The sequence below is a fragment of the Dermacentor albipictus genome, chromosome 3, assembly GCF_038994185.2.
Source record: "Dermacentor albipictus isolate Rhodes 1998 colony chromosome 3, USDA_Dalb.pri_finalv2, whole genome shotgun sequence".
NCBI classification, from domain to species: domain Eukaryota; kingdom Metazoa; phylum Arthropoda; class Arachnida; order Ixodida; family Ixodidae; genus Dermacentor; species Dermacentor albipictus.
This window is the reverse complement of record NC_091823.1, coordinates 76,286,446-76,311,250: the sequence shown is the minus strand read 5'-3', so window position 1 is coordinate 76,311,250 and position 24,805 is coordinate 76,286,446. Positions and strand designations below refer to the sequence as shown.

Sequence of the window (24,805 nt, the reverse complement as noted above, 5' to 3'; positions counted from 1 at the left end):
CACAAAATACGACCCATTTCTCTGTTGGCTCTTCGGTGATGTACATCATAGCGGCATGGAGAGCTGCAAGTTCTGCCGATGTAGATGTAGTCGTGTGCGACAATTTGAATTTAGCTGTAACGTTCTTGGCTGGAATGACGAATGCGGCAGTTGAGCTGGTAGGTGAGGTCGAACCATCAGTATATATATGTATGCGGTCATCATACATCTGGTGGATTAATAGGAGCGTAAGTTGCTTCAGAGCCGGCGATGGATGATTGGACTTTTTTGTAAGGCCAGGAATAGAAAAATTCACTTGAGGTGGTCGCAGGCACCACAGGGGAGAGGAAGGCTTCGCCGCCGGTGTAAAAGATACCGGTATGTACTCTTGATGAGCGCTAATCACTCGTGAAAAGGTCGCTTGAGGTCTGTCTGCTGGTAGGGAGGCCAAATGATGGTCGGGGATCCTTGACAGATGGCGAATGTGCGCTCTGAGAGAGTCGACAGCTACATGAGTCTGGATTGTATGGTCTCCTGCGATGGCGATTGTTGCTGCGGTTGAAGTGCACCGAGGCAGCCCTAAACACGTGCGTAGGGCTTGACCTTGTATGCTCTCCAAGGCGCGAAAGTTCGTCTTGCATGCACTTGACAATACTGGTAGGCTGTAACGTAGGAGTCCGAGAAACAAAACCCTGTACAGTTGCAACATAGAATGGACTGGTGTACCCCAGTTTTTCCCGCATAGAAATTTGAACACCTGAGCAATGGCGACGAGCTTCTTCTTCAGATAGGCGCAGTGAGGGCTCCACGAGAGGTTGCGGTCAATGATGACGCCCAGAAAGCGATGCGTCTTAACATAGGATATAGCTTGACCATCGATGGTAACAGGATACGATGACATTTGTTTCCGCGTGAAACCAAGTAATGCGCACTTTTCCGTAGACACACTGAGGCCTTGTTCTCGGAGGTAAGAAGCCGTCATGGTTGCCGCCCGCTGAAGCCTGGCTCTTAGCTGAGGGCGAGTCACCGCAGAGGCCCAGATGCAAATGTCGTCGGCGTATATTGAGACATGTACTGTCTGCGGTAGGGAATCCGCTAGTCCTACCAGGACGAGGTTGAACAAAATAGGGCTCAACACTCCACCCTGCGGCACACCACGGCAGGTGTAATGGTCTGAAGTTGGGCCGTCTTCGGTCTGTAAGAAAAAACGCCTGTCAGTCAAATAGTCCCGAATCCATTGATACATCCGGCCACCAACTCCAACAGCCTCTAGTGAGTTTAGTATGGCCTCATGGGCGACGTTGTCGTATGCTCCTTTTATATCCAGAAAAAGTGCCGCAGAAAGGCGCTTGAGACTTTTTTGATTTTGGACCCATGTTATGATGTCAATGACGTTGTCGATGGACGTGCGACCTCGACGAAAGCCTGTCATGGCGTCCGGATAGATGTTGAATCGCTCGAGGTACCATTCCAATCGAGCAAGAATCATTCTTTCCATCACTTTGCCGACGCAGCTCGAAAGCGCAATCGGACGATAGGATGAGATCTCAAGCGGAGACTTTCCAGGTTTCAGAATGGGGATCAAGCGGCTCGATTTCCATTCTTTAGGAACTGCGCCATTCTGCCAAGACTCATTGTAGTACTTGAGCAGCTCATCACGTGCGTCATGTCCAAGGTGGCATAGGGCAGCATACGTGATGCCATCAGGTCCTGGTGACGAAGAACGCCTGCAGGTCGCCAACGCAGCATCGAGCTCTTCGAGGGAAAATAGCACGTTTATTTCTGGTACACGTGCCTCAGGGATGTCATTCAATGCTGCGTCAGTAATGATGGCCACGGACCCAGCAACCCGTGCACAGAACTCTTCAGCCACTTGAAGTTCCGAGCGGAGTTGGTAGAGGGCCAGAGCAGCGAAGGGCTTCCTTTGATGCGGAGATGAGCGAAGACCCCTAACCGTTCTCCATATGTGCGAGAGCGATTTTCTGGGATCAAGTGACTGACAGAATGTTTTCCATCGCTTATCTTCCAATTTATCCATGCGACGCTGGACTTTCTTTTGTATGCGTCGTGAAGCCCTCAGATCCAAGACGGACTTCGTGCGCCGATACCTCCTCTCCGCCTGTCGGCGTGCCGCACGCAGCCTCTCAAGTTCCATGTCCAAGTCTGTTCGCCTTGTTGACCTTGTAAGCGAGCAGATGGATGTTTTCATTGCCTCTGCGATTGCTTCTTCGATGGTGTGTGAGAGGCCTTCCCGACATGTGTCATCCATATCCTTCTTAAATTTTGACCAATCAACTGTACGCAAGACGGTAGAGGAGCGTTGCTCAACTCCTCTAATCTTTATGTATGTTGGAATATGGTCGCTTCCATGTGTTTCTATGTCCGTAAACCATTGGACGCTTGAGGCAAAGCGCCGTGACACCAAAGTTAAGTCCAGGCAGCTACTGTAGGTCGTGCCTCGCAGAAATGTAGGGCTGCCGTCATTCACACAGCACAAATCATGGTCAGCAGCAAAGGAGGCAAGGCGCCTGCCTTTGGAGTCAATTTTAGTGCTTCCCCATAGCTGGTGATGCGCGTTGAAGTCACCTGTGATAATCCAGGGGCCATTGTTCATCAGTAATATTTTCTTTAGTCGTTCGCCGTCAAAGTGACCCGCTGGGGATATGTAGGCTCCAATTAGTGTAAATGACACATTCTTCTTTTGGACATTTAGGCAGACATATTGGTTGTCGTCATGAGGCTCTATCGCGTTTGCGACGTATGTTAAGTCCGTGCGGATGTAGATGATCACCTTCGTGCTCGCACCGCATGTGGACGAGACGAAAGATTCATAACCGGACAGTCTGAGTGGAGTTGACGTATTTGGTTCGCAAATAACCAGTATGGGGAAGCGATGTGTAAAAATGAATTGGCGAAAGTCTGATATACGGGTCCTTAGACCCCTGGCATTCCATTGAAAGATCGACGCACTTTTGAGTTCAGTGCGGAAGGGGACTGTTGGTCGAGCCATGATGCTTAAACGATGCTAGCAAGCACTGGATTTAGTGCATCCAGTATTTGCAGAGCGCTTCGAGCTGCTGGTGTTTGCAGCTTGTTCAGTATAATGCGCATTGTATTAATTAGCGATTGCAGCATATCAGCCACTTGCCTGTCTTGGTCGCACAAATCGCCGGCAGTAGACGTCTGGAGTTGTCCAGCGAAAGTTTGCTGTGTTTCTGTAGGTGAATGTTGTCGTTTCGGTAGAGCCGGCCAAGATTCGGCAGATGTGGTCTTCTCAGTAGACTGGCTCTTCGCGGTCCTTTCCACATTGTCTGGCCTAGGTGGTGGAATAGGAGGTGGTGTTGTAGGAAGTGGCATGCGCCTTCCTTGAGGAGACTTCCTTGAGGAGCGCCGGCGACGTGAACGTCGCTTCCTGATTTTATCGGCGGCTTCGCGATGAGATGAATGATCTCTCGCCATCTCTTTCAAGATCGCCATTTCCTTCTTAATATGTGGGCATGCCTTCGATGAAGCTTCATGTGATCCTCCGCAGTTTGCACACTTCACTACAGTCGCGCCACATTTATCTGCAGCGTGGGGCTCACCGCAGCGGGGGCATGCTGCCTGATTTTCGCAGACGCTGCTCACGTGTCCCAGTTTCATGCATTTGCGGCACTGAAGAGGTTTCGCAATGAAAGGCCGCACTGCATGTCTGAAGTGGCCCACCTTAACATGCGAGGGTATATATTTGCCCTTGAATGCTATTTTCACGCAGCGTGAACTGCCTAGCCGCTTAACATCAACGATGACCTCATCATTGGCTGGCTTGATAAGAATCGGCAAGTCGTTGTTAAGGATGGCGACGTCTACGTCGTAGATAACGCCAGTGACTACGTCAGATCCCAGAGGGATGTAAGAGCGCACCTGAATGCCATCGAGGTCCGTTACGCTGCGTAGAGTGGTCAAAGCAGCCGCATGCTGGACATCAACCGCCAGAAGATTTTTTCGGGTGTTCACTCGAATGTCCGATATTTCATTTGGTATCAGGGCTTCCAGTGACATCGACACAGATTGCCTGTTAAGTAGCTTCATGTTGACGTTGGGAAGCAGGGGCACGAATATGATGGTATTGGCGTCCGGCCTCTGCGTCTGTCTCACTGTTTGCGTGCTTGACGATGAGGACGTCCTGGTGTTCCTTCTCTTCGCTCTGCGGCTCTGCACAAGCTGGAAGTCGTCATCGGAAGTGTCCTCACTGCTGAGAGAGTAGACATGGGTGTCCTCGCTGTCGGTGTCGCTCTGCTGACCGATCCGCTTCCTGGAGGCGGCCGCCACTGACGCCGCCGTCGCCGGCAGACGTACGGGGTCGTCCACTTCCATTACGACCGAGCAGGGAGCGACGACCAGCGGATGAACTTAGGTTTTCACAGAAATAAACCGGAGCTAGAAAGAACAGCTCTGTATCAAAAGACACTTCGTCGTCTTCCGGAATGGCTAAACATTAGGACGTTCTATACAGTCTTTGCAATCTGTAAGTCATGCAGCTGATCAAGCCGTAAAATTCTGAACAGTGAAAAAAGAAGGCTTGCTTCATGCGGTGTAAGTAGAATGTGTCATTATCTTAACTGCACGTTTTTTTAATACTCTTATGGGATCAATATGCGTTTTATAAGTGCATCCCCAAGTTTCAGTGCAGTATAATAAGTGATTATGAAGTAAGACAAAATGCACAATGCGCAATATATTGATTTCAATATAGTTGTACCAAGGCATATAAAATCCAGATGCTATTTTGGAACAAACAGCACTGACGTGTTCGTGCCAGTGCATATTCTTATCAAGAACCACTCCAAGGAATTAGTTTGTTCCTGAACGCAGTGTCCGGATTATGGCCTGACTGGGAAGCGGTGAGCTAGAACGTATGAGCGCGAGCGTTTCTCCGGCGCCCATAGGTATGGCCACAGCTTGGCTATACAGAATTTCCCACAATAATTACTAGACGGAATTCTGGCAGTGTGATTGTTCAGCCGCCATGGGAATGGTGGGTACTACGCGGATTCGTCTGAGCTTCTTGCTTGTGGCTTCAGACTTTCTTGCGACTTCATTTATTACACTTCATCTGCCTCCATTGCCCTAAATTTCAGAACAATCAGTACTTTTTTTATGTGCAGAAGACTCTGCGAACGCAGGCCATACCGACTAAATGCAGCGGTTCAGCCTGTCGAGGTGGCCAAATCAAACCGCACCAAGCGTCTCAACGCACTGGCTTTCCTGCGAGAAATTCATTAAGGGCGTTCTACGGCTTTTCTCGGTTCATGCCTCCATGGCGTAATATTGGGCTTCTGTGCTAGAGGTACAGAGGTTGAATCCCGCCATTCGGCAATTATAATAATGTTTCATTAATTATTTATTCTGCAGCACTTTGTTGAAAGTTACGAGTTTACAAAGTGACGAAGCCGTTTGAAGCCAGAAGGACGAAGTTTAGGAAAATTCATGCACTTCCCGTAATTCCCAGGCTGGCGCAACCGCTCCAATTGCATCTCCTGTACATGCTAGCGCCAGAGTTCCTCTAGTAATTATTCTATGAAACTCTATGCTCGAATGGACGCACGGAGCTAAAGTGAACACTGATACAGGCGCGCGTCTGTTGTCATTCAAAATGCCGCACCTTTTTCGTGGCTTCACTATTGGGTGGTGTCAGCATGTTTCAATGAAACTGCAAATCAACAAGTCGAACACGCAAACTGCAGCAGCGCTTCCTGGCCAGCGTTGGTCCCATTTACCCTAAGAGAGAGAGAGAGAGAGAGTTAAATAGATAGAGGCAGTAGAAAGGGGAAGAACAGGGAGGTTAAGCAGAAGGGAAGATCCGGTTTGCTACCCTACGCTGGGAAGAGAGGGGAGGGGGAGGTAAAGTGATAGCAAAACAGAGATAACGAAACAAAGTAGCATAGACATACAATCACAGTCGGTCACTGTCACCGCATACCGTCACCGCAAGCACAGTAGCACTTGCAGCAATTAAACATCTGCTAAGGCTACAGCAGCTTGTCCAATTCTGTTTCCTTTAAAAACTACAACAGTGCTCTCTTCGCCCCTGCACTCAACGCATTAGAAAAAATATACGGGGTGTTTCACGTAACTTGAGTCAAACGTTTAAAACATGTAAATACAATGCGCTGGACCGAACCAAGTTAATCTTGTTTACTGTCGCTTGCAAATATATTCTTTTTCATATCGCCTAACTACATGATTTATCTTAACTAATTAATGACGCTACTTCTCAGTTACTATAATTAGATAAACACTGTCAATGAGAAAATTGTCGAGCAACATGAAAAACTCCCCTTACATCTTTCTGTTGCTCAATACAAGCTACATAAAAGTGTTTTTCCCGGCGTGAAAAAAGCCCTCGAATACACGCGAAACTGCCGCGCGACTGGCCGCTCGAGGCACTTTGCGCGCATTCGGGGGCTTCTGTCACGCTCAGAAAAACACTTTTATAAAGCAAGTATTGAGCAACAGAAAGATGTAACGGGAGTTTTTCATGTTGCTCGACAACTTTCTCATTGACAGTGTTTATCCAATCATAATCACTGACAAGTTAACTAATTATTCAAAACTAATAATCTAATTAGGTGGAATGCGAAAAATAATTTCAGTATCTCCAAGTGACAACAAACAACATTACCTTGGTTCTGTCCAGCTGTGTAGCATCTGCATATTTTTAAATTTTGGCTCAAGTTAAGTGAAACACCCTGTACATACATACACGGTTTCTGGCATCAGAATGCCAAAGGCTCCTCTGAAATGTAGGAGCGCGCACATTATTTCAAGACAGAATTTTAGCACGATCTTCCTTTTTTGCATCTATTCTCTTAATCATATGGCGTTAATATACATTTATACATTAAAGCCAATAATATTGATACTACCAAGAGTAACACTCGAAAAATATTCATGATGACATGTAGGTCATTCTAGCGCAAGGACCATATGCAGGGTGTCTCAGTGAACACTTTCAAACATTTTTAAAGGTTCTGTATGGAAACTAGCACCATGTTATGAGGTGGTCTACCTGAAGAGGTGCACATTACTTGCACAAGAAATTGAAATGCGCAATCGCCTAATTAAGGAAATTCAATAATTCAGTTTTCAACTAATTACCTTATGGCCCATATTGCAATTTACAAATTCTAGCCGTGGAGTTCGCAAGGTGAATCCACCTGGAACGAATTCTCAAGATGACACTAGTTTCGAGATATTAATTCCGGAACTCTGCAGAGAAATGCATTGGTATTCAAGTTACCTTATTAGGAAAACGTCGTTTTATGCATTGAAGCACGAAAGTAACCGGAACGCCAATGCATTTCTCCGCAAAGTTCGGGAATTAATATCCCAAAACTAGTGTCATCATGAGAATTCGTTCCAGGTGGATTCACCTTGCGAACTCCACGGCTAGAATTTGTAAATTGCAATATGGACCATAAGGCAATTAGCTTAAAACGTAATTATTTATTTTCCTTAATTAGTCCATTGTGCATACGAAATTTCTCGCAAGTAATATCCACCTCTTCGAGTAAACCAACTCTTCGAGCCATCTGCCCCAGGCAATTAACCTTTGAAAATTTTTGAAAGTGTTCGCCTAAACACATGCTGTATGGCCAGATAGTGTCAGGACTAATCCATGAACTTATTGCGGTAGTATAAATAGCTCTGTGTAAAATGACTACGTAAAACACAGGCACACGTTTATGAAGCCGCGCTAATGTAATAATGTGTAATGTCACGTTAAAAGTGCGGGAAGATCAGTTCGTAGATCTGTAAAGGATTGGGGAAATTGACATGTCTGCACGTTCGAAGTACCTACATTAAAAGAAAGGGATGGCTTTCACTTCTTTTGAACTCAGCCTAAATTGCATACATGACGTACAGAGCTCAAAAGACAATGAAGCCAACTAAAGCAAAATAGTTCAGCACTGAATAGACCTAAAATTACTTACGAAAAAATTTACAGGCTGATCAACCTTCAGGCGGGTTCGCCTCGCTAATAGCCGTCACAGATAGTCATGAAGGTAAGTATAGGAAGTGAGTAATGTTGTGTGCTTTCGAGGGAGAAAACTATTATTAATAAACTGTCGCTTGAAAATTCGCCCCTCGTTTCAGCCTGCACACTAATGCCGCAGTATGTCATGCAACGGATGTTCATGATCCTTACTTTCCGTGTTTGCCCTCGGCATTACACGCTGCGGAGAGCGTGCACCTCCGAACGCAGGCCGAAAGCTGATCAGAACACCGCGACGGCCTATTCACGTCGCCCGACGCGAGGCCTATGATGTATACACTATGCTACGCCACACAGAGTCCGTTTGTTTACCGAGACGTTAATTCTTTCACCTTGTCGAGTGGATGACGGCGCGCTGCTCGAGACAGTAATCCCGAAGAACTAAGCTTCACGCTTGTGCTCTAATCTTCGCGTCGCGTGACGTTGGGCGGGGCGCAGCCGGGTTAATCCTTCCCTGGATTAGTGGAGGAGCCGGTGGAGGCAGCGCCCGTGCAATAGCGCCAGAGAAACAGAAAACGCGCATTGGACGGTGGCCTGGTAGAGCCCTAATGCTTCTCCACATATGGCGACTGCACCGTGACGTCATTTTTTTTTTCCGAACGACTGCTTAACCTTTCTCTCTGCTGAGCACGAGGTCACGGGCTCGCGTCCCGTCAGGGACGACGAACTTCTGACGCCGGGGGGGGGGGGGGGATTCAGAATGCGAATACGCTCGTGTAGCGTCCTTTCCTTGATTAATGTCGACCCGAGACGGTACAAGTTAATCCGGGTCCCGTTCATGTATACTATCTGGCGTCTCTCATAAACCACTGTGTAGCTTTGAGGCACTAGACCCGGCAGTTGAGTGTTTCAGCCTTTCGTTTTCTTAGCCCTAGACTAAATAATTGAGCTCAATGAATAAAGACACAAGCTGTATACAGTTGCATAACCGACGTCGAATAAGGTCAAACTGATATTTGGGATATAATTGTGTGCATATGGGCAAACGTCAGGGCGTTTCCGTTGTATTCTTTTTGTCTTTTCGAGCTCACCTACGCCTACACGGTCCCGTTGAATATAAGTGCACACTCAGAGGAAACGCTGCCATTTAAAATGCGGCACGTTTTACAGTGCCAACTCCATTGAGGGTGAAAGAATAAATACAAAAATGCAACCGATTTAAAGCCCCATTGCACCTCGAGCTCCTCAAATGCACTGACAATCGCTCGCTTCACAATTTGCTTTATAAAACAGGGGGCAGACTTGTTTCATTATGCGATGACACTGAGCTACGAATGTTTATTGGCCATTTCATAAGCACATTTGGGGTGAAGAGGGAGGGCTAACCCAGTATTCAATTTATGTGCGCACAAGTTAACGATACCCTTAACTCCTAATAAAACTGATAAGGTACCGCGGTTGGAGAATAGAATCCATTTAGATAGATGAGAAGCCGGTGCAGAACAACTGCGCATTGAATCATTGACAGGGCGTTAATCTTCGCTGAAAGGTGAAATGCCACTGCACAGCTAGCTGCGGCCTGGCAGTCCATAGCGCTAATAATTATGTTACGTTTAGGTTGCAACACTTTAATATTGTTAATAAATTGATAATAACTTGGAAACCTATTTTTTCGCTGGTGTTTACAGGGTACTCTTTAGTGAAAAATCCCTCCCAAAGATTCCGGCAGAACCCATCTCACAACAAACGTCTACACTTAATGGTAATAGCATTAAAGCAATGTAGCGACACTCCGCACTGCCACCGAAGACGCACGGAGTGGTCAGTCTCACTGCCAACCTCAATGCCAAGTGAAAGCACGGCACAGTGCTTTTCACTTGGCGGGAGAAGTATATCCCTGGCAACTATGCTGGGGCCCAGGCCCCACGTTGGGCGCCAATGTGGCAACGGCGCAGCCCCGACGTCCAAGCGAGCAGGCCCAAGTCCTGGCCAGCCGCGCCCAAGAGCGTCGAGCCGCGCCACTTCTCGCGCTTTCGTCATCGTCTTCTTTCACCATGTTCGACATGCCGGCACTCCCATAATATGCAGTGTTACCGCTGTTGGTAAGAAGGACGTACGTTTAGTAGGCATACCGTCACACCTTGTCATTCGTGTAGCAACGTTAGTGGCGTGAATATCCCATGACATATTACTGCGGAAATGCGCATCAAGAGTTTTAGCCAAATTGACGACTTTCATGGCACGCTGACCCAGTACGGAAGGAGGAGGATGTGGTAGCAAACATAGGGACTGATTTTCTGGGCTCGAAAAAATAATAGTTTCTGTTTTGTGGCAGTGGGCCCTCCACATGTATACAGTTGGTCAAGCGCTGTTTCAATAATTGACTGGAGTGAATGAGAGTTTTCGTTGGACTAGCACACTAGCGTTCTTGCTTAGCTGCTGTGTGCATGGGCTGGCCTAAGCGGGGCAGATGGTAAACGACAAGTTAACGTTATCTAATACTTCACTGGGTGCCACAGTTCCCCAACGGCTACGGTTTTCCATCGGCCTCATCTCTTGCACCACATAGGTACGACGCCTGCAACGTTACCGGCGCCGCTCTTCATCACTCTAGCGTCGTGATATGCCTGGTACCTGCCAGAGCGCCGTTCCTTCTTCGCAACAGCAATTTCATTGCGTTCCCGCTGAACTGATCTTGAACCGCACCGGAACGCAGACAAAATTTTACAGAAATTCAGACATCTCGATGACGCAGCGTACAAATGAGCTGTCCTGTTTACTTTTCTGTAAAATTTTGTTTCTGTTCAGGTGCGCTTCAAGATGGATTCAGCATGAACATTTACTAACTAGGCCGGGTCGCCACCTTCTTGCCTCCCGTGCTGAGTCACGTGGACACGCTGCACCAGCTTCTACTTAGAACACCGTCTCAAGAGCAGAAGCGTCACGCTATAGCGTACGTTGCGCTATACCAGTCAATGCTTCGCCCTTTGGTCAAAACTGCAATTTATTTTCTTGTTCTAACATGATGATGATCCTGCTTACTACAAGTAGTGAAAAATTTCTGAAACTGACACATGTCTTCTCGTTTCCGACGAGCACTTCATTGGAGGCATGAATGAACGCATGATGCATGCTAACCAGAGAAGACGCAGACGCAATTATCACCTGATCAACATGCAGAATCGTTGATTTAAAAAAAACGTTATGGGGTTTTACGTGCCAAAACCCCTTTCTGATTATGAGGCACGCCGTAGTGGGGGACTCCCGAAATTTCGCCCACCTAGAGTTCTTTAACCTGCACCTAAATCTAAGTACCACGAATGTTTTCGCATTTCGCCCCCATCGAAATGCGGCCGCGGTTGCCGCAATTCGATCCCGCGACCTCCATGCTTAGCAGCCCAACACCATAACCAGTAAGCAATCACGGCGCGTCACTATTTTTGATCGAAATCGAATGTAAATATTTGTCGATTGAACAGGCTCACAAAATTAAAAACTAATTTTCTAATCTGTTACCATGGTACCCCAAGGCTCGTTTCTAAAACCAATCCCGTGTGCATTTTCTTTAGCTTTTCATAAATGTATCAAAAGAATGAGCTACCCTCTCCCCTTTTACAGCGTAGCTCTTAGGCGCCCGTTCGTGCGACGAGCGGCGGCCGCGGCGGCGTAACCGACTCAACGAGTATAGCGAATGATGAAAGCGAACGCGGAGCGCAGCTGGAGATGAAAGACGGGAAAAGAAAACCAGAGAGAAGGGTGCAGCGGAACCGTGAGGTGGAAAGCGGAGGAGGGTATGGCGAAAGCGCGAGAAGAAAAGCGCAGTGCAGCGACGATAGCTACGAGATGGCGCCAGAGTAGCGCGCGTCGTCTGGTAGGTCTGTCGGTGGCGGCTGGCTCTCGTGATCTCCAGTTAGCGATTCAGTCGCGCCACACTTTGCTCCGTTTTCGAACGTGCCGCACGAGAAAGAGCATGCGTGCCAGCCAATTTATCGCGAAATGAAAGCACGTAGATGTGCGCTCAAATATCGCATTAGAGAGTATCGTAATTGTCGGTGAAGTTTTTATATATTTTTATATATATATATGCTATTATTATTTCTCCCTCTTAGTCGCTTGGTACGTGGCTCCACTCAGCCTACGTACAATATACGTAAATACATAGTTAGAGCGAGAACTAATGAGGGAAGACAATCCTCGCGTGATCCTAGGGAAATATTCTAGTGAAGGTCCAATGCTCTCGATCATCAAAAATAAATTTGATGTGACAAATATGCGGAACGTCAAGAACAAACAAGCAATAGAGCAAGAAAAAGCGAAGTCAGACATTTAATTAAGTTTAGGGGTTTCACCTGCCACACCCCGATCTGATTAAGAAACACGCCCGTAGTAAGAGGTGGGAAGGGGGTGGGGGGAGTCTCCAGACTTATTTGGAATCCCTAGACTTTTTTAACCGGCGCCCATTGCACAGTACACGGGCGTTCTTGAATTCCGCCTTCATCGAAATGAGGCCGCCAGGTTCTCAATCTCAGCAGTGCAACGCCATAGCTACAAGACTACCATGGTGGGTCAAAAACACAAAGAAAAGAAATGGCGATTGAACAAAATATTTCATCCCTCAGGCATGACCAGCCATACTGAAAGCATAGCCAGAACACCTCGCATCAGCAACTCACTCACGTACAGTCACATTGCGCGTTACCAGAGCAGTCATTATATGCACAGTCGAAATTCAGAAAACAATAAGGTACATGAGCTTGCACACAGCGAAAGCTAACGTACATAAAACATGCATATGTCCGAATTCTTAAAATATAGATTGTCTTTTTCTTTTTTTAGTTTTCAGAAGCACTTTTCTTTTCGAATACTCCTTTGGACTGCGTTAGCCACCTGCTTGCGCGCAGATTTCTCAGATCAGTATGTCGTCTACATTGCTCGTTTTGCAGTGGCGCTGTTATAAGCGAGGTTCTGGCGGTATTTGTGCGTAAGCAAAAAAGGTGGCGGCCACCCCATACCTAAAAGACCTAAGGCATAAAACAAAGGCATATCGCCGGGTATGCCCCAGTTGCGTTTAATCGCGAGAAGTGTCAAAACGTATTGTAATAAAAAATATATCGCAGTAAAAAAGTAGAACATTAACAGACACTGGTTACTATGAATTGCGGTTTGACGTAACGGGCTCTATAGGCAAACCAGGTAACCTTATCTCAGTTTCCTTCCACCCGTGCGATGGGCAGACCGCGTGCGGTGACGACTGCGGAAGCGCAGCACGCCTACGAAGAACTCCATCGTGAGCAGATGCAGGAATGTGCGCGGGGACGGCAGGCGGCACGTAATACGGGAGAAGATCGTGCCGCAAACGCCAAGCGTATGCATCTTTGGTTGGAACACCCCTACCGACTCCACTCCCATCGTAATTGTGGGTTATTTCGACGTAGACGTAGTGTCTCGGCCAGACGGAAAGTGGTTCGTGGCGTTTCTCTTGGAAAGGCTCGGCATTCAATGTTACACAAACATCAGTGTGCCCACGACGCGTCATGGGTGGTGCATAGACCTCAAGTTGGCCACGAACTTTTCCAGTGTCGCCACAGAACCACTGGCCGTATATCATAGCGATCATGAAGCGATAGTCATCTTGGTGACCAAATAACAAATCTAAAAAAGCAAAGAAGGTTAAATATGAAAAAGCACTGAGCGCGCAATTTAATAAAACAAAAAAATCGTAACATAATGAAATTTATTGTGCGATATGTCTTTTATTTTCAATCAACACATTTACCAGCATAATTACAGCTCCGACGGGCACCCACCTTCACAGAATGGGATGACTCTGAATTTTCACTTAACTATCGGGTTGCTTCCAGATTAAACTACATGCTTACCTACTTATTGCCATAATGCATACAGGCGCCTTCGCTTATCAGTATTCGCCGTAAAGTTAGCTCATATTTACTTCGCACCGCATGTGTAAGGCTTTCCCAGAACTGGTGTTCTTGTTTGCGTCCTTCTTGTTTCATGTGCAGAGTAAAAGACAAGACTTTTTACCCTGTTTGCTGAATGTTCAGAATACTTGTTTACTTCTCTCGGCGTCGCCGCAGTCAATTTTCTATTTGCGTGTGCCTCCTCTCAGGACTTCCAGTCGAATTCCACACTGCGCTAGAGTATATCCAAGGCACTGTCGCGTCAAGAAGATTTCAAGAAGTTCCTGGAATTCTTCTCGCTCCGCATCACACCTACTTTCCTTTTTTTTCCGCGCTGACGTTGATGCAATCTCGTGTTTAAGTCACTTCATTTCTCTTACTTTCTTTCTGCTTCCATGTAATCTTAGCTACGGCTCGTTCGCCTTACTGCCGCTCGCGATCTCCGCACGCTTGCAGTGGTCGTTTGTTTTCGGGGCGAAAGCAGTTGCACTTTCCTCCTCGTTTTGTACATTCGCTGCTTTCTCCGGCAGCCAAGTGCCCGATAGTGGACAGCTTCTCACAGCCGCGCAGTAACTTTTTATGGTCTCACCTTTTATAACGCCCAGGCGAAGGTGTGTGCGCCTTGCAGACTCGGAAAGTGCGGAACAGAAGTGCTTTCACCGGACGACGCAGCGTTAGATGGCACAGCACTCTGCCACGCGGCCTTGGGATCCACTGCATGGAGGGCGTGGCGTAAAGCTGTTTCATCGCGGACCGCGATATTGCGGTCCACGAAGTTTTGCGGAGACGTATGACACCCACCTAAGGAATCTTTAGTGCCGACGAGAGCTAGAGAGAGAGCGGGGAAGAAAGGAAAGCCTAAACTGCGGTGCCATTTAGCTTATGGCTGTCTCCAACTGGTCTTATCCCGTCGTCTTCTTTTCTGTATAGGGACTCAGAGCAACACCGAGTTCTGTTCATATCAGTGACTGGGCAAGTTTACAAGAAGATAGCCGACTGTGTTTCTCACTACAGGATGCCTCCGACGCCACTTTAGCTCTGAGAACGTATGCCACTTGGAATTGCACCAAACGGTTGCGTGCAGTATATTTGGCGGAGCTTTCGCTTAGATCTACCATTCTGTCACGTCACCTCGCAACATCCCGCAGATTAGAACTTGCTAAGTGCTTCCGGCGAACACTTTAGGGATACAGAGATCGGTAATGTCTGTATAGCGAATGCGCCATGTTGCACCTTATCTTCGCTGTCATCCGGCATTTGGGATTTAGGCAAACACCCACGAACCACGCATAATCGGCCCCGCGGAATAACCTCCCTGGCTGTGACAATGCAAAACTCGGACGTCACAATCGTCTCATTTCGTAAAGCATACTAGCCAAACTAACCTGTAAGTATAGTTTAGGTACTAACGCAAAGTATATCGAGCTCGCGAATAAACACATTTGAAGTGAATGAGGAAGAGCAGGTGAGATAATCTCCAGAACGCAAGTATCGGTATTGATAAGACAATGCATCCTTAATTTTTGAAGACACTGTCTCAGTTGCTTATTTCTCACGGGTTTGGCCTATCTGGAATCTGATATCTTCTAACCACGTTAAGAAGAAAAAAGACGGTCTTTTCGCGCTTTAAAAACGTCGTAGCGAGTCACAAAAGTTATCGAAATGTAGGTCTCAAGAAGGCGAGAAGCGCTAATTAGTCATGTAGTAGGTAACATTACCAGTAGCGCGCAAATAGCGTCAATTTAGTAAAAAAAATGAGCCCCAATGCCTCACAAACTGCACTATTACGGGATCGACCAACGCCTCGGGTTGTGACAAAAGATATGAAAGGTCAGCCAAGTGTCGACGCTAAAGAAAGGAAGGTCCACGCAACTGCGCGTGAAATACGATCGAATGAGATACGAAATGAGTGAATAAGGGAAACGGAAAAAGAAATGCACATAAATAACCAGCACTAAATAATTGAATAATTCTATCCATCATTATAGTGTACTAGAATGAGGGAGTTGGTCCAGCAGACGCCGTGGAAGCGCCGATGGGGTTTCGAAAAATCGTGGAGTTTCATACAATTGGTAGGGAGAACTGTGGCACTAGTGTCTTTAAGCAGGGCAGTTTCAGCCAACATGAAAATGTTGGGTAGTACGTGGATTTGTCTAAACTTCATCCTTCTGGCTTGATATGGCATCGTGACTCTGCGAAGTGATCATGTTAAAGAGAATACTGTGTTATAAATAATGAATAAGCGCTAATAAAATTGTCCGACTCAACATTCCAACACGGTTTCTCTAGTACAAAAACATCATATTGAAAACATTACGCTACGAGCGCATGGACACGCGGAACCACTGCAGTTAGCAGCGATTATGCGTGCTTGCCAGGTCTTATTACTCTCTGCATTAAAAGGAAGTGTAAATTGCTTCGAAACTTAGGCCAATATAGGCCCAGATAAAGGGTCATAAACGAAGTCACAAGAACGTCTGAAGCATCTAGCAAGAAGATGAGACAAATCCATGTACTACCCATCATTCCCACGATGGTCGAACGATTGCAGCGCCCCAGTTCCCTCTAGTAGTTAGTGTAAGAAAGTCTATGCAAAAAAAAAAAGAAACTGTCGCAGTTTTGCTCGAAAGGCGAAGCATCGATTGCCATAGCATATAGTAAACAGCGCTACAATGTAAGGATAGTAGGTTATCTGTCCGTATAAACTTGTAAACGTTCCCTTGTTGTCAGCGCGCACAAGCAAACATGAACGCATCACACTCGATGACTGCGGACACTCGCTGTACGTATTTCGTATTTCAGGCGGAGCAATCGCCGGCCTTGATCGCCAGGCTAAACCCGCCTGTTGCTACAATTCACCACCACCAGACTCGCTGTGAAATGGCTGGCGTGAGGAAGCGTGGCAGTAGCTGTGAGCGAAGTCACCTTTGTGCTGTATATCGCTTCAACGCAAAATGAGCGGCGAGAACACGGCATGCGCAAAGGTATGAGCCGCCGGCGTACCTAGACTGTGCACTTAGCGCAGATCGCCGGGCAACCGTGCATGCACAGTTGCTCCGCTCCCACTCCCCTCGGTGTCGCGAGCACGACGGCAGATGACGCGCTTTCTCCCCGCTTTCCTCCCTCGCCCACGTAAGATTTAGCCGCGTTCGTCGGCTCCCTTCACACGCTTTCACTCGCACATACAGAATACAGCGCGCAGCGACAGTGTTATCGCCCTTGGACTTCATCTGGAACATAACGGCGACGGCGACGGCATAAATGCACCTGGAGTGTCCGTTAATTTCTATTGCAATAATAACGCTGATATTACTGCGGGGCCGCTGTCACCTTATCCTGAAGCTCCGGCTGTTTCTGCTGTGCCCACTAGCTCCAGCGTGCTGGCGGGACGAGTCGCTGTCGTTTGCTCGACACACCGTTGTTCTTGCTCCGCTTGCACTATTTCTGTCGCTCTTTCTCTATTTTTTCTCTGCAACACGTCGGTGTGGAACGCAGTCACCTTTTTCCGCCACCATGAAACAAAACTATATACACCAGTGTGAAACGCCCGTATAAGTTCCCTGCAGCTGCGGTGGGGTTCCCGACCCCCTCATTCACGTGAAGGTGATGGCGGCCCCACCTATGTTTTGATCAAAAATGCCTCAGAGGGAAGCCCACGCTGGACCCACTCCCTCTATCTAGTACACTCTACCATCATGTACGTTTACCTTGTCTTCTTCAACGTCGACACTTAGTCGAAACTTTTCTTTAGTTTTTTTTACACCCTCGTCGGGTGAAGGCTTCGCTTGCTCAAACCTATAAAGTTTATGCATCATCATTATCCGACATTTTGTATGCGTACCCATGCATGCGTCCCATTATTCACGTCTGGCGCAACAAGATCCCTAAATGTTCATTCTTTCAGAAAGAGTAGCATGAAAAGCGACTCGTTGAATATGCGGCAGTGCACCTTTATAGATTTTCAATATTGTAAATCAATAATTTTCATTCTTTTCTTCGTCCTTTCCACTATTTTCTTTTCTTTTTTTATATTCTCCCTCTTTTGTTCTTCGTTTTTTTTATAGCATAATCATAGTAGCTACGCGTCGACAATGTGCCTCTGACGATAACTGTCTGAGAAGTCACAACAGGGCGCAGGAAAGTGTACGTGTTGCTGCGACAAATTATTGGATATTTACGATGCTGTAAGCAGCGCCACGCGATTTTCTTCGCGATTACGCACTAAACGCGAACTTTCTGACTTAGGACAGCATAAATATGTTATCTGGCGTGTGAGCCGATGAGTCTAGGACTTATAAATATCTAATGGGCAGGGCTTCCTCAAGCCTGTTTGTCTTTCTTCTATATAGGCTGCTCCAAATACAAATACGTTTCCGGTAGTATTATTACGCCGCAAAGGGACTTGTATGTATAATAGTGTGTGCAGAAATCATACATAAAATTTATTATTAGCGAGTGACCGCGGTAAAAAAAAAAACGTCTGCATCGTCAAAACAGTTTTGGCCATTTGCTAACATGCGTAACATAAGGGGTACAACAAGTTCGAAAGGAAGCAGACCAGAGCATCGCCTATGCAATCAGCGACGGAGAATTACTGCCTAATGGTCGACTGGATTCAACGGGCTGCATCAATATCTCAACCGAATGCCGCCGTGGAAAACAGATTGAAGCAGTTCACGTAAGAAACGTCTGCCGAGCTGGGCACCCATTTGCATACGCATCGGGAAAACTTCAGTCGAATAAGCAATTACAGCCTAATTACTTATGCTGCCGGGGATATAATACAGCCTCCGAATGTAAATCGAGTTTCGGGCGCGGCAGTAACACCGAATCTTCGAACCTCCACGGCGACTGTATTTTCCGATTTGTGACGCACGAAGCTTGATCACTGCCTTCGCATTTGTTCTGTCTCGTTTTGCCGCTCTTGACATTTTACGCATACACTGAGCCTCCCTTAGCATCCTCTCAATTCCTGGTTGCGGTGTAGTGCGCGTAATGTCTCGTTTTTTCCTTCCAAGACAGCAATTGCTGGCGTGCCAAATAAAAAAAAAATTAAGGGCAGTGATTCTACTTTACGACTTCGATTGCTCCAGAACATATTTGTACTTTGTACTGCCGTGAACACCATTGTATCCTTCGTTGGACGCAAATATTAAAGCGGCTTGAACAGTTCTAGGGTGTCGACATCCATTCCAGCCTAACTAGTGTGCGATATCTCCAACGTGCTCAATTTCTTGTCAGCAAATGTCTCCGTCTGCATTTGCAGTCTAACAGCCAGTATCCTATGTCTGGCTTTCTTAATGACACGTAAGAACCTGAGGGGGCACATTTATCTGCAGCGAACATGGCAAAGATCACCTGTCTCTCCCGGCAAGTCTACCACAATCTGTTGAGCACGAACGTCTGAAGCTTTTCTTCTATAAGTTCGATTTGCCATTGGCCCACCGCTTTCACTAAACTAAGGTCTCACATCCCGATTTACTGGCATGCGTTCTTATGAACAGCTGCGGTGTAATAATTATTTCGTGAATACCAGCCCAGCTTCGTATCTTCCAGCATGGTGCCTCAAGCAGAAGCTTCCATGCATGTTAATCTTGCCGGGTCGACAAGCCGCATGAATGGACCTTAAAATGCATGCTTTGTTTCAGCGGCTGGCACCTGGCGAGCCCTAGTCAAAAGTTAAATCTGTAGAAACAGCGACGGGACTAGAAAGGGAAGTGCGTTGTTTCGATAGCGATTAACTTTACTAATTTACATAGTTCTGTTATTCAGGTACACATGCTGCAGGTAGCAGTGCTGCCAGAGCCAGTAGGGTACATCAGCAAAAAAAAAATAGGTGTGAGAAACGTTTTTCAAATCAATTAGCTTAAACTGTACTGAAGATACGGTGGGAAGATTCTTGTGGCTAATAACACGACCAGCATGTGCCACGTCTTCTCATCCATTCATTCTGAGTAATCGCCAAATCACAGATATTCTCAATCAGGGAGATAATTATTTATTTATTTATTTATTTATACAATACTGCAGGCCCAAATGAGGGCCCAAGCAGGAGGGGCAGAATACATAAATATTTGCATATGCACGTGCTTATATATACATACAGACATGAAAAGAAAATACAAAAGCAATGCAACATATGTAAATATTATAAGAAAACAAAAAATGAAAGCGACGACTAATAAGATTAAGAGAAGGTACACTGAAGGAAGGCAACTTGACAAACATTAGAACTGTATCACACGCATATGTGAGCACTGGCAACCACTATCGAGACAGGGGAAAAAAAAAGTACCAGAAGCTGAACGAGCGCTCATTGCAAAATACTGTATAGAATAAGGATGATGTGGAAAGTATTATACAATATTCACGTTTAAAAAAAAAAGAAGAAAACAGTAACAAGGTTTGCCCATATGGCAATACCCCCAGTATCAAAGACACAAGCGGTCAATAGAATCTGTGTTTATCAATTGTGATAATGGCAGGCTGTTCCAATCTGTTACAGTGCGAGGGAAGAATGAAAACTTGAAAAGGTTAGTTCGGGTGTTATAAGGCGTCAAAGAATCAGCGTGACGATGCCGTGTTCGGCGCGCTGTAAGTGGTTGAACATAAGCCTGCGGCTGGAGGGACAAACAGTTGTTTTTAAGCAAGAAAAGAAATTTCAGTCGTTGTATTTTCCTGCGTAGTTGTAGCGTTTGGATATTATGTTGAATCATTAGGCTAGTAGGAGAGTCACTCAGTCTATATTTAGAAAAAATAAACCTGACAGCTTTACGTTGGACCATCTCTAAAGTGTTAATGTTAATTTTCTTATAGGGATCCCACACAATGCATGCATATTCCAGTTTCGGTCGGATGAGTGAAGTGTAAGCCAGTAATCTAGTACTAGAGGGAGCGTGCTTTAGTTTGTGCCTGAGAAGACAAAGTTTCCTGAAAGACGAGCTACATACGTTAGAAATGTGCCTATTCCAGCTGAGGTCACTGGTTATTGTGATTCCAAGATAGTTATATTCGCTGACCTTGGTTAGTGGTTCCGTGCCGAGGTTATAGACAAACGACATTTTATTAATTTTTTTTGTTATGGACATATAAACAGTTTTTTCTCTGTTCAATTCCATACCCCACCGACTGCACCAGGAAAGAATGTTTTGAAGGTCAGAGTTAAGCATTAATTGATCATCGTGGCAAGTAACCTCGTTAAACAACACACAATCGTCAGCAAACAGTCTAACTTGAACGGGATGAGAAATTTCGTTAGTGATGTCGTTTATGTAAATTAGAAATAGTAAAGGTCCTAGCACGCTACCTTGAGGTACTCCAGAGGTTACTGAAAGTTCGTTAGAAGAGTAAGTATCAATTGAAACGAACTGCTTGCGATTAGATAGATAAGCCGCCACCCAGTTAATAATATAGGCTGGAAGATCTATTGACTGTAATTTTTCTATAAGTTTATTGTGAGGTACAAGGTCAAACGCTTTCTTAAAGTCTAAAAATATTACGTCAATTTGGCTTGACTTGTCAAGAGCACTTGCGAAGTTGTGAATAATTGTGGTTAATTGTGTCACAGTAGAAAAACCCTTCCGGAAACCATGCTGATGAGGAGACAGTACGTTGTTGTCATTTAGGAATTTGGTTATTTCATTAGCTATAATATGCTCGATTAACTTGCAACATGATGAAGTTAATGAGATAGGACGATAACTAGTTACTAGGGTTCTGTCACCTTTTTTCGGTATGGGAACGACACGTGCAGTAAGCCAGTCTGTAGGAAGATTAGCCGTAGATAACGAGGAACGGAAGATAACAACAAGAAAAGGGGCTAGCGCTTGAGCATATCTGCGCAGAAAAGCGTTCGGTATGTTGTCTGGTCCTGGAGATGATTTAGCTTTGAGGTTCAGCAGCATCGACACTACACCCGGTTGCGATACAATATCAGAGGTCGAGTTGCATGACATGCGGTTAACGTTTATACCACCATCAAAATTGGAAAAAACACTCTGAAAATAATTATTGAAGTGATCCGCGATGCGTTGTTTTTCGACAACCACATGGCCCTCGTGAACAATTTGATTAATTGGCTTGGTTTTTGAGCTTAGAAAAGCCCAAAATTTTTGGGGTGCCGTTTGAATGAAATTTGGCAATGTATGGTGAAAATACCAGCGCTTAGCTAGCCGCACTTCTTGGTTTAGCTTATTTTGGATTTCATGAATTGAAGCACGTGAGGCACATCGTCGTCTTAAGCGCTTAACTTTTCTTTTAAGGTGCAAGATCTTTCTCGTTATCCAGGGAGTAGTCTTGGAAGTTTTTTTAGTTCTATTAGGAATAAAGTTGCTAAGGCAGTGGGCGATAATTTCTTTAAATTTATCCCAAAGCACAGTAGTATTGTTACTGTGAAAGTTATCAAAGCATTGCTCAATAATAAAAGTCAAGACTCTCTATACGCATTTTTCAGCATCGTTGAATTGATGTCTGTGTTGAGCGAGCAAAGCAAACGTCGCCTTGTGTAGGTGCCATTTCGTTTGAATTAGTTTGTCATCTCGGTCCTACAGGACATGACACTCTCTCAAAATTTATAATCAAAATTGCGAATGCCCCATTCTTTGAGGCTGCCTTAATAGTCTCTGTACAGAAGCCGGCTGCAGCTGCGAGCCTACTGTCGTTATTTCTACCAGTAAGCCTTGTTAACTGCATCAGCAAGGGAGTGGTAAAATGGTTCAGCAGCGACTTCAGTGGTGGCTGGAAATAGGCGGATGATTTCCAGCACAAACATCCGGCTTTCGTCTGCAACAAATAGTGATGTGCTGAATGTTTGTTCTCGTCGCTCTCATCACATATGGGGGGCGGGGGGGCGGGAGGAGCGCGAAAGGAAGAAAGTTCTTTGCCTATTCACAACCGCAACTTTTTTTTTACAACCATTGTCCTTTTGACGCCATGAGCTACACGCATGTTTTGCATGATCATTATACTAAAGCCTTGACACGAAAGGTTATTCGCTCCATTGGCTTCCTGTTTTTCTCTTTCAGCCTGGTACTTCCATGAAGACGACTACTGGCCAATATACAGGTAGTGAACTGAACCAGAGTGGGTCACAGAGAACGTCTTTAATTACTTTAAGCCCCTTACGTAGTTATATTCAAGCTACTGCGTTTGTTGGCTACGTCAGCTCATAATTTAATTTCTGCAGGCAAGTGAGATCTGTCTTTGGTCATCCAGCTCACAGTATATTTAAACACTAAAGTTTCTTCCAAAAGACGTTGATATCGTGCTCTGTTTTAAAGCGAAGCTAGATAAGTCAAAGCACATGGGTAAGGCCACCGCATCTTCGATGCCGAGGCGCTGGTTAAAGTGCTGCCAGCCCCAGGATTCGCATTTTCTTTCTTGAAGAAAACGGTCCGCAAGGCTCAAGAAAGTTTGTAACGGGTACCGCTTGCCACTGCAGTTTCGTGTGGCCTTCTTTACATAGGCATGGAGATGGGCATGCATTTCAAATGCCCGGATCCTAGTTTGTATTGGTATTGTTGCACTCACGTTGGAAGGGAGACTTCAGTCCATGGCCTTCTCTAATTCAAGCCACTTAACTACAAGGCAGAAAATCCTGAGTGCTTTCTAATACTTGAGCTACAGTTCATACATGACGTAATTAATAACACCGGTGTACTGATCAACATCAGTGTGGTCTCCGTCTACTACGCGTCGCTAAGCAAGGTGAAACACCTAAAGCATATTTTCAAGACACGACCAATCTTCGAAGGCACAGACGCGGACTTCACAGCTATTCCCCGATTCATCACCACAGCCCGCTAGCTGCAGTAAAGTTGTTAGTATCAACACAATATGCTAGCAAACAAAAAATGCATCCTTTGTATCCGCATGGGAAGCCCTACCTGCTTTCCTGCTTTCCTGCTTTCTGATGTTCCTCAGCCTCCCTACCACCAAAATTACTTCGACAGGACACACACGCCTTAATGAATCTGTATGTTTGTACCCTTACACATAACCTTGCACGGGTGGAGGAAATACCTCTCCAGAGACTTCTGGATTATGTGGCATATACACCTCTGGTCACCTGGGCCTGGGATGAGGCCTTACGTTCAAGGTGTTCAAGGTGCATTGCTACAGCGATCACTGCGGGATTTAGCCACCTGCTGGGGCTATGCCAAAGAACGAGGACTGCACCGGACTGGAGTCTAAGGGTTGCCAACTTGAGGGATGCTCGAATTTACACTTGTATCACTTATAGATAAGTGACACTTGTAGTGACACTTGTGATTAGAGACACTTACAGTCAATTGATTTTGACTTGTACATAATATATTCTGTAAGGCCCTGCTATTTTTCGATACGGAAGAAACTTTCCACGGGGGCAGGCTCTGCACCCTCTGATAATCCGCCCGCCAACATGTACTGATCAAGAAGTACATGTATGGCTCTTTTACAGGATCGTTTGCACGTATATGTTTGCGTTGATAGAGCATTAAAGATTTGTTTTGTCTAAAGAATTTGCAGGGCTTGCTTCCTACTGAAGAGCAGGTTTTAATGAAGAGAAAGGAGCAGAGGTCGGCCTGTAGAACGTGTCTTTAACCTGCTACTTCTCACTGGGGCAAGGGGAAGTGAGAAATACAGGGAAAATTGGGTGGCAGGTGATTATGTTATGGTACAATGAGCTACTATATACACGTTGTCCAATACGTGGATGCGTGTTGTAGACACAATACACGCAAGAGTATTGTGTGTATCCGAGAAAGTACAGGCGCACTGTAGCTGAGGTAGCCAACAGAATGTTCCTGGTAGAGCTGCAGAAGAGGTGACTTGGATGGCCCCACGATTTTCCAGACATATATCGAATGATTTGAGTAAAGCTATCGAGCTTTTTCTTATTGCAGAGATGTGCTTCGACAAAGATAAGTCATGGTCGATGATGGCTGCGAGA

At 45.9% G+C, this 24,805-nt stretch overlaps 1 protein-coding gene across 1 annotated transcript in view; it reads left to right on the top strand.

Annotated features, from left to right (window-relative positions):
* Positions 1–24,805, top strand: part of LOC135900604 (uncharacterized) — a 505,099-nt gene that overhangs the window by 213,642 nt on the left and 266,652 nt on the right. The window contains exon 3 of the mRNA XM_070535625.1: positions 22,899–22,938. Within this exon, the coding sequence (XP_070391726.1) occupies positions 22,911–22,938 (28 nt within the window). The 5' untranslated portion in view covers positions 22,899–22,910. The remainder of the gene's footprint in view (positions 1–22,898; positions 22,939–24,805) is intronic.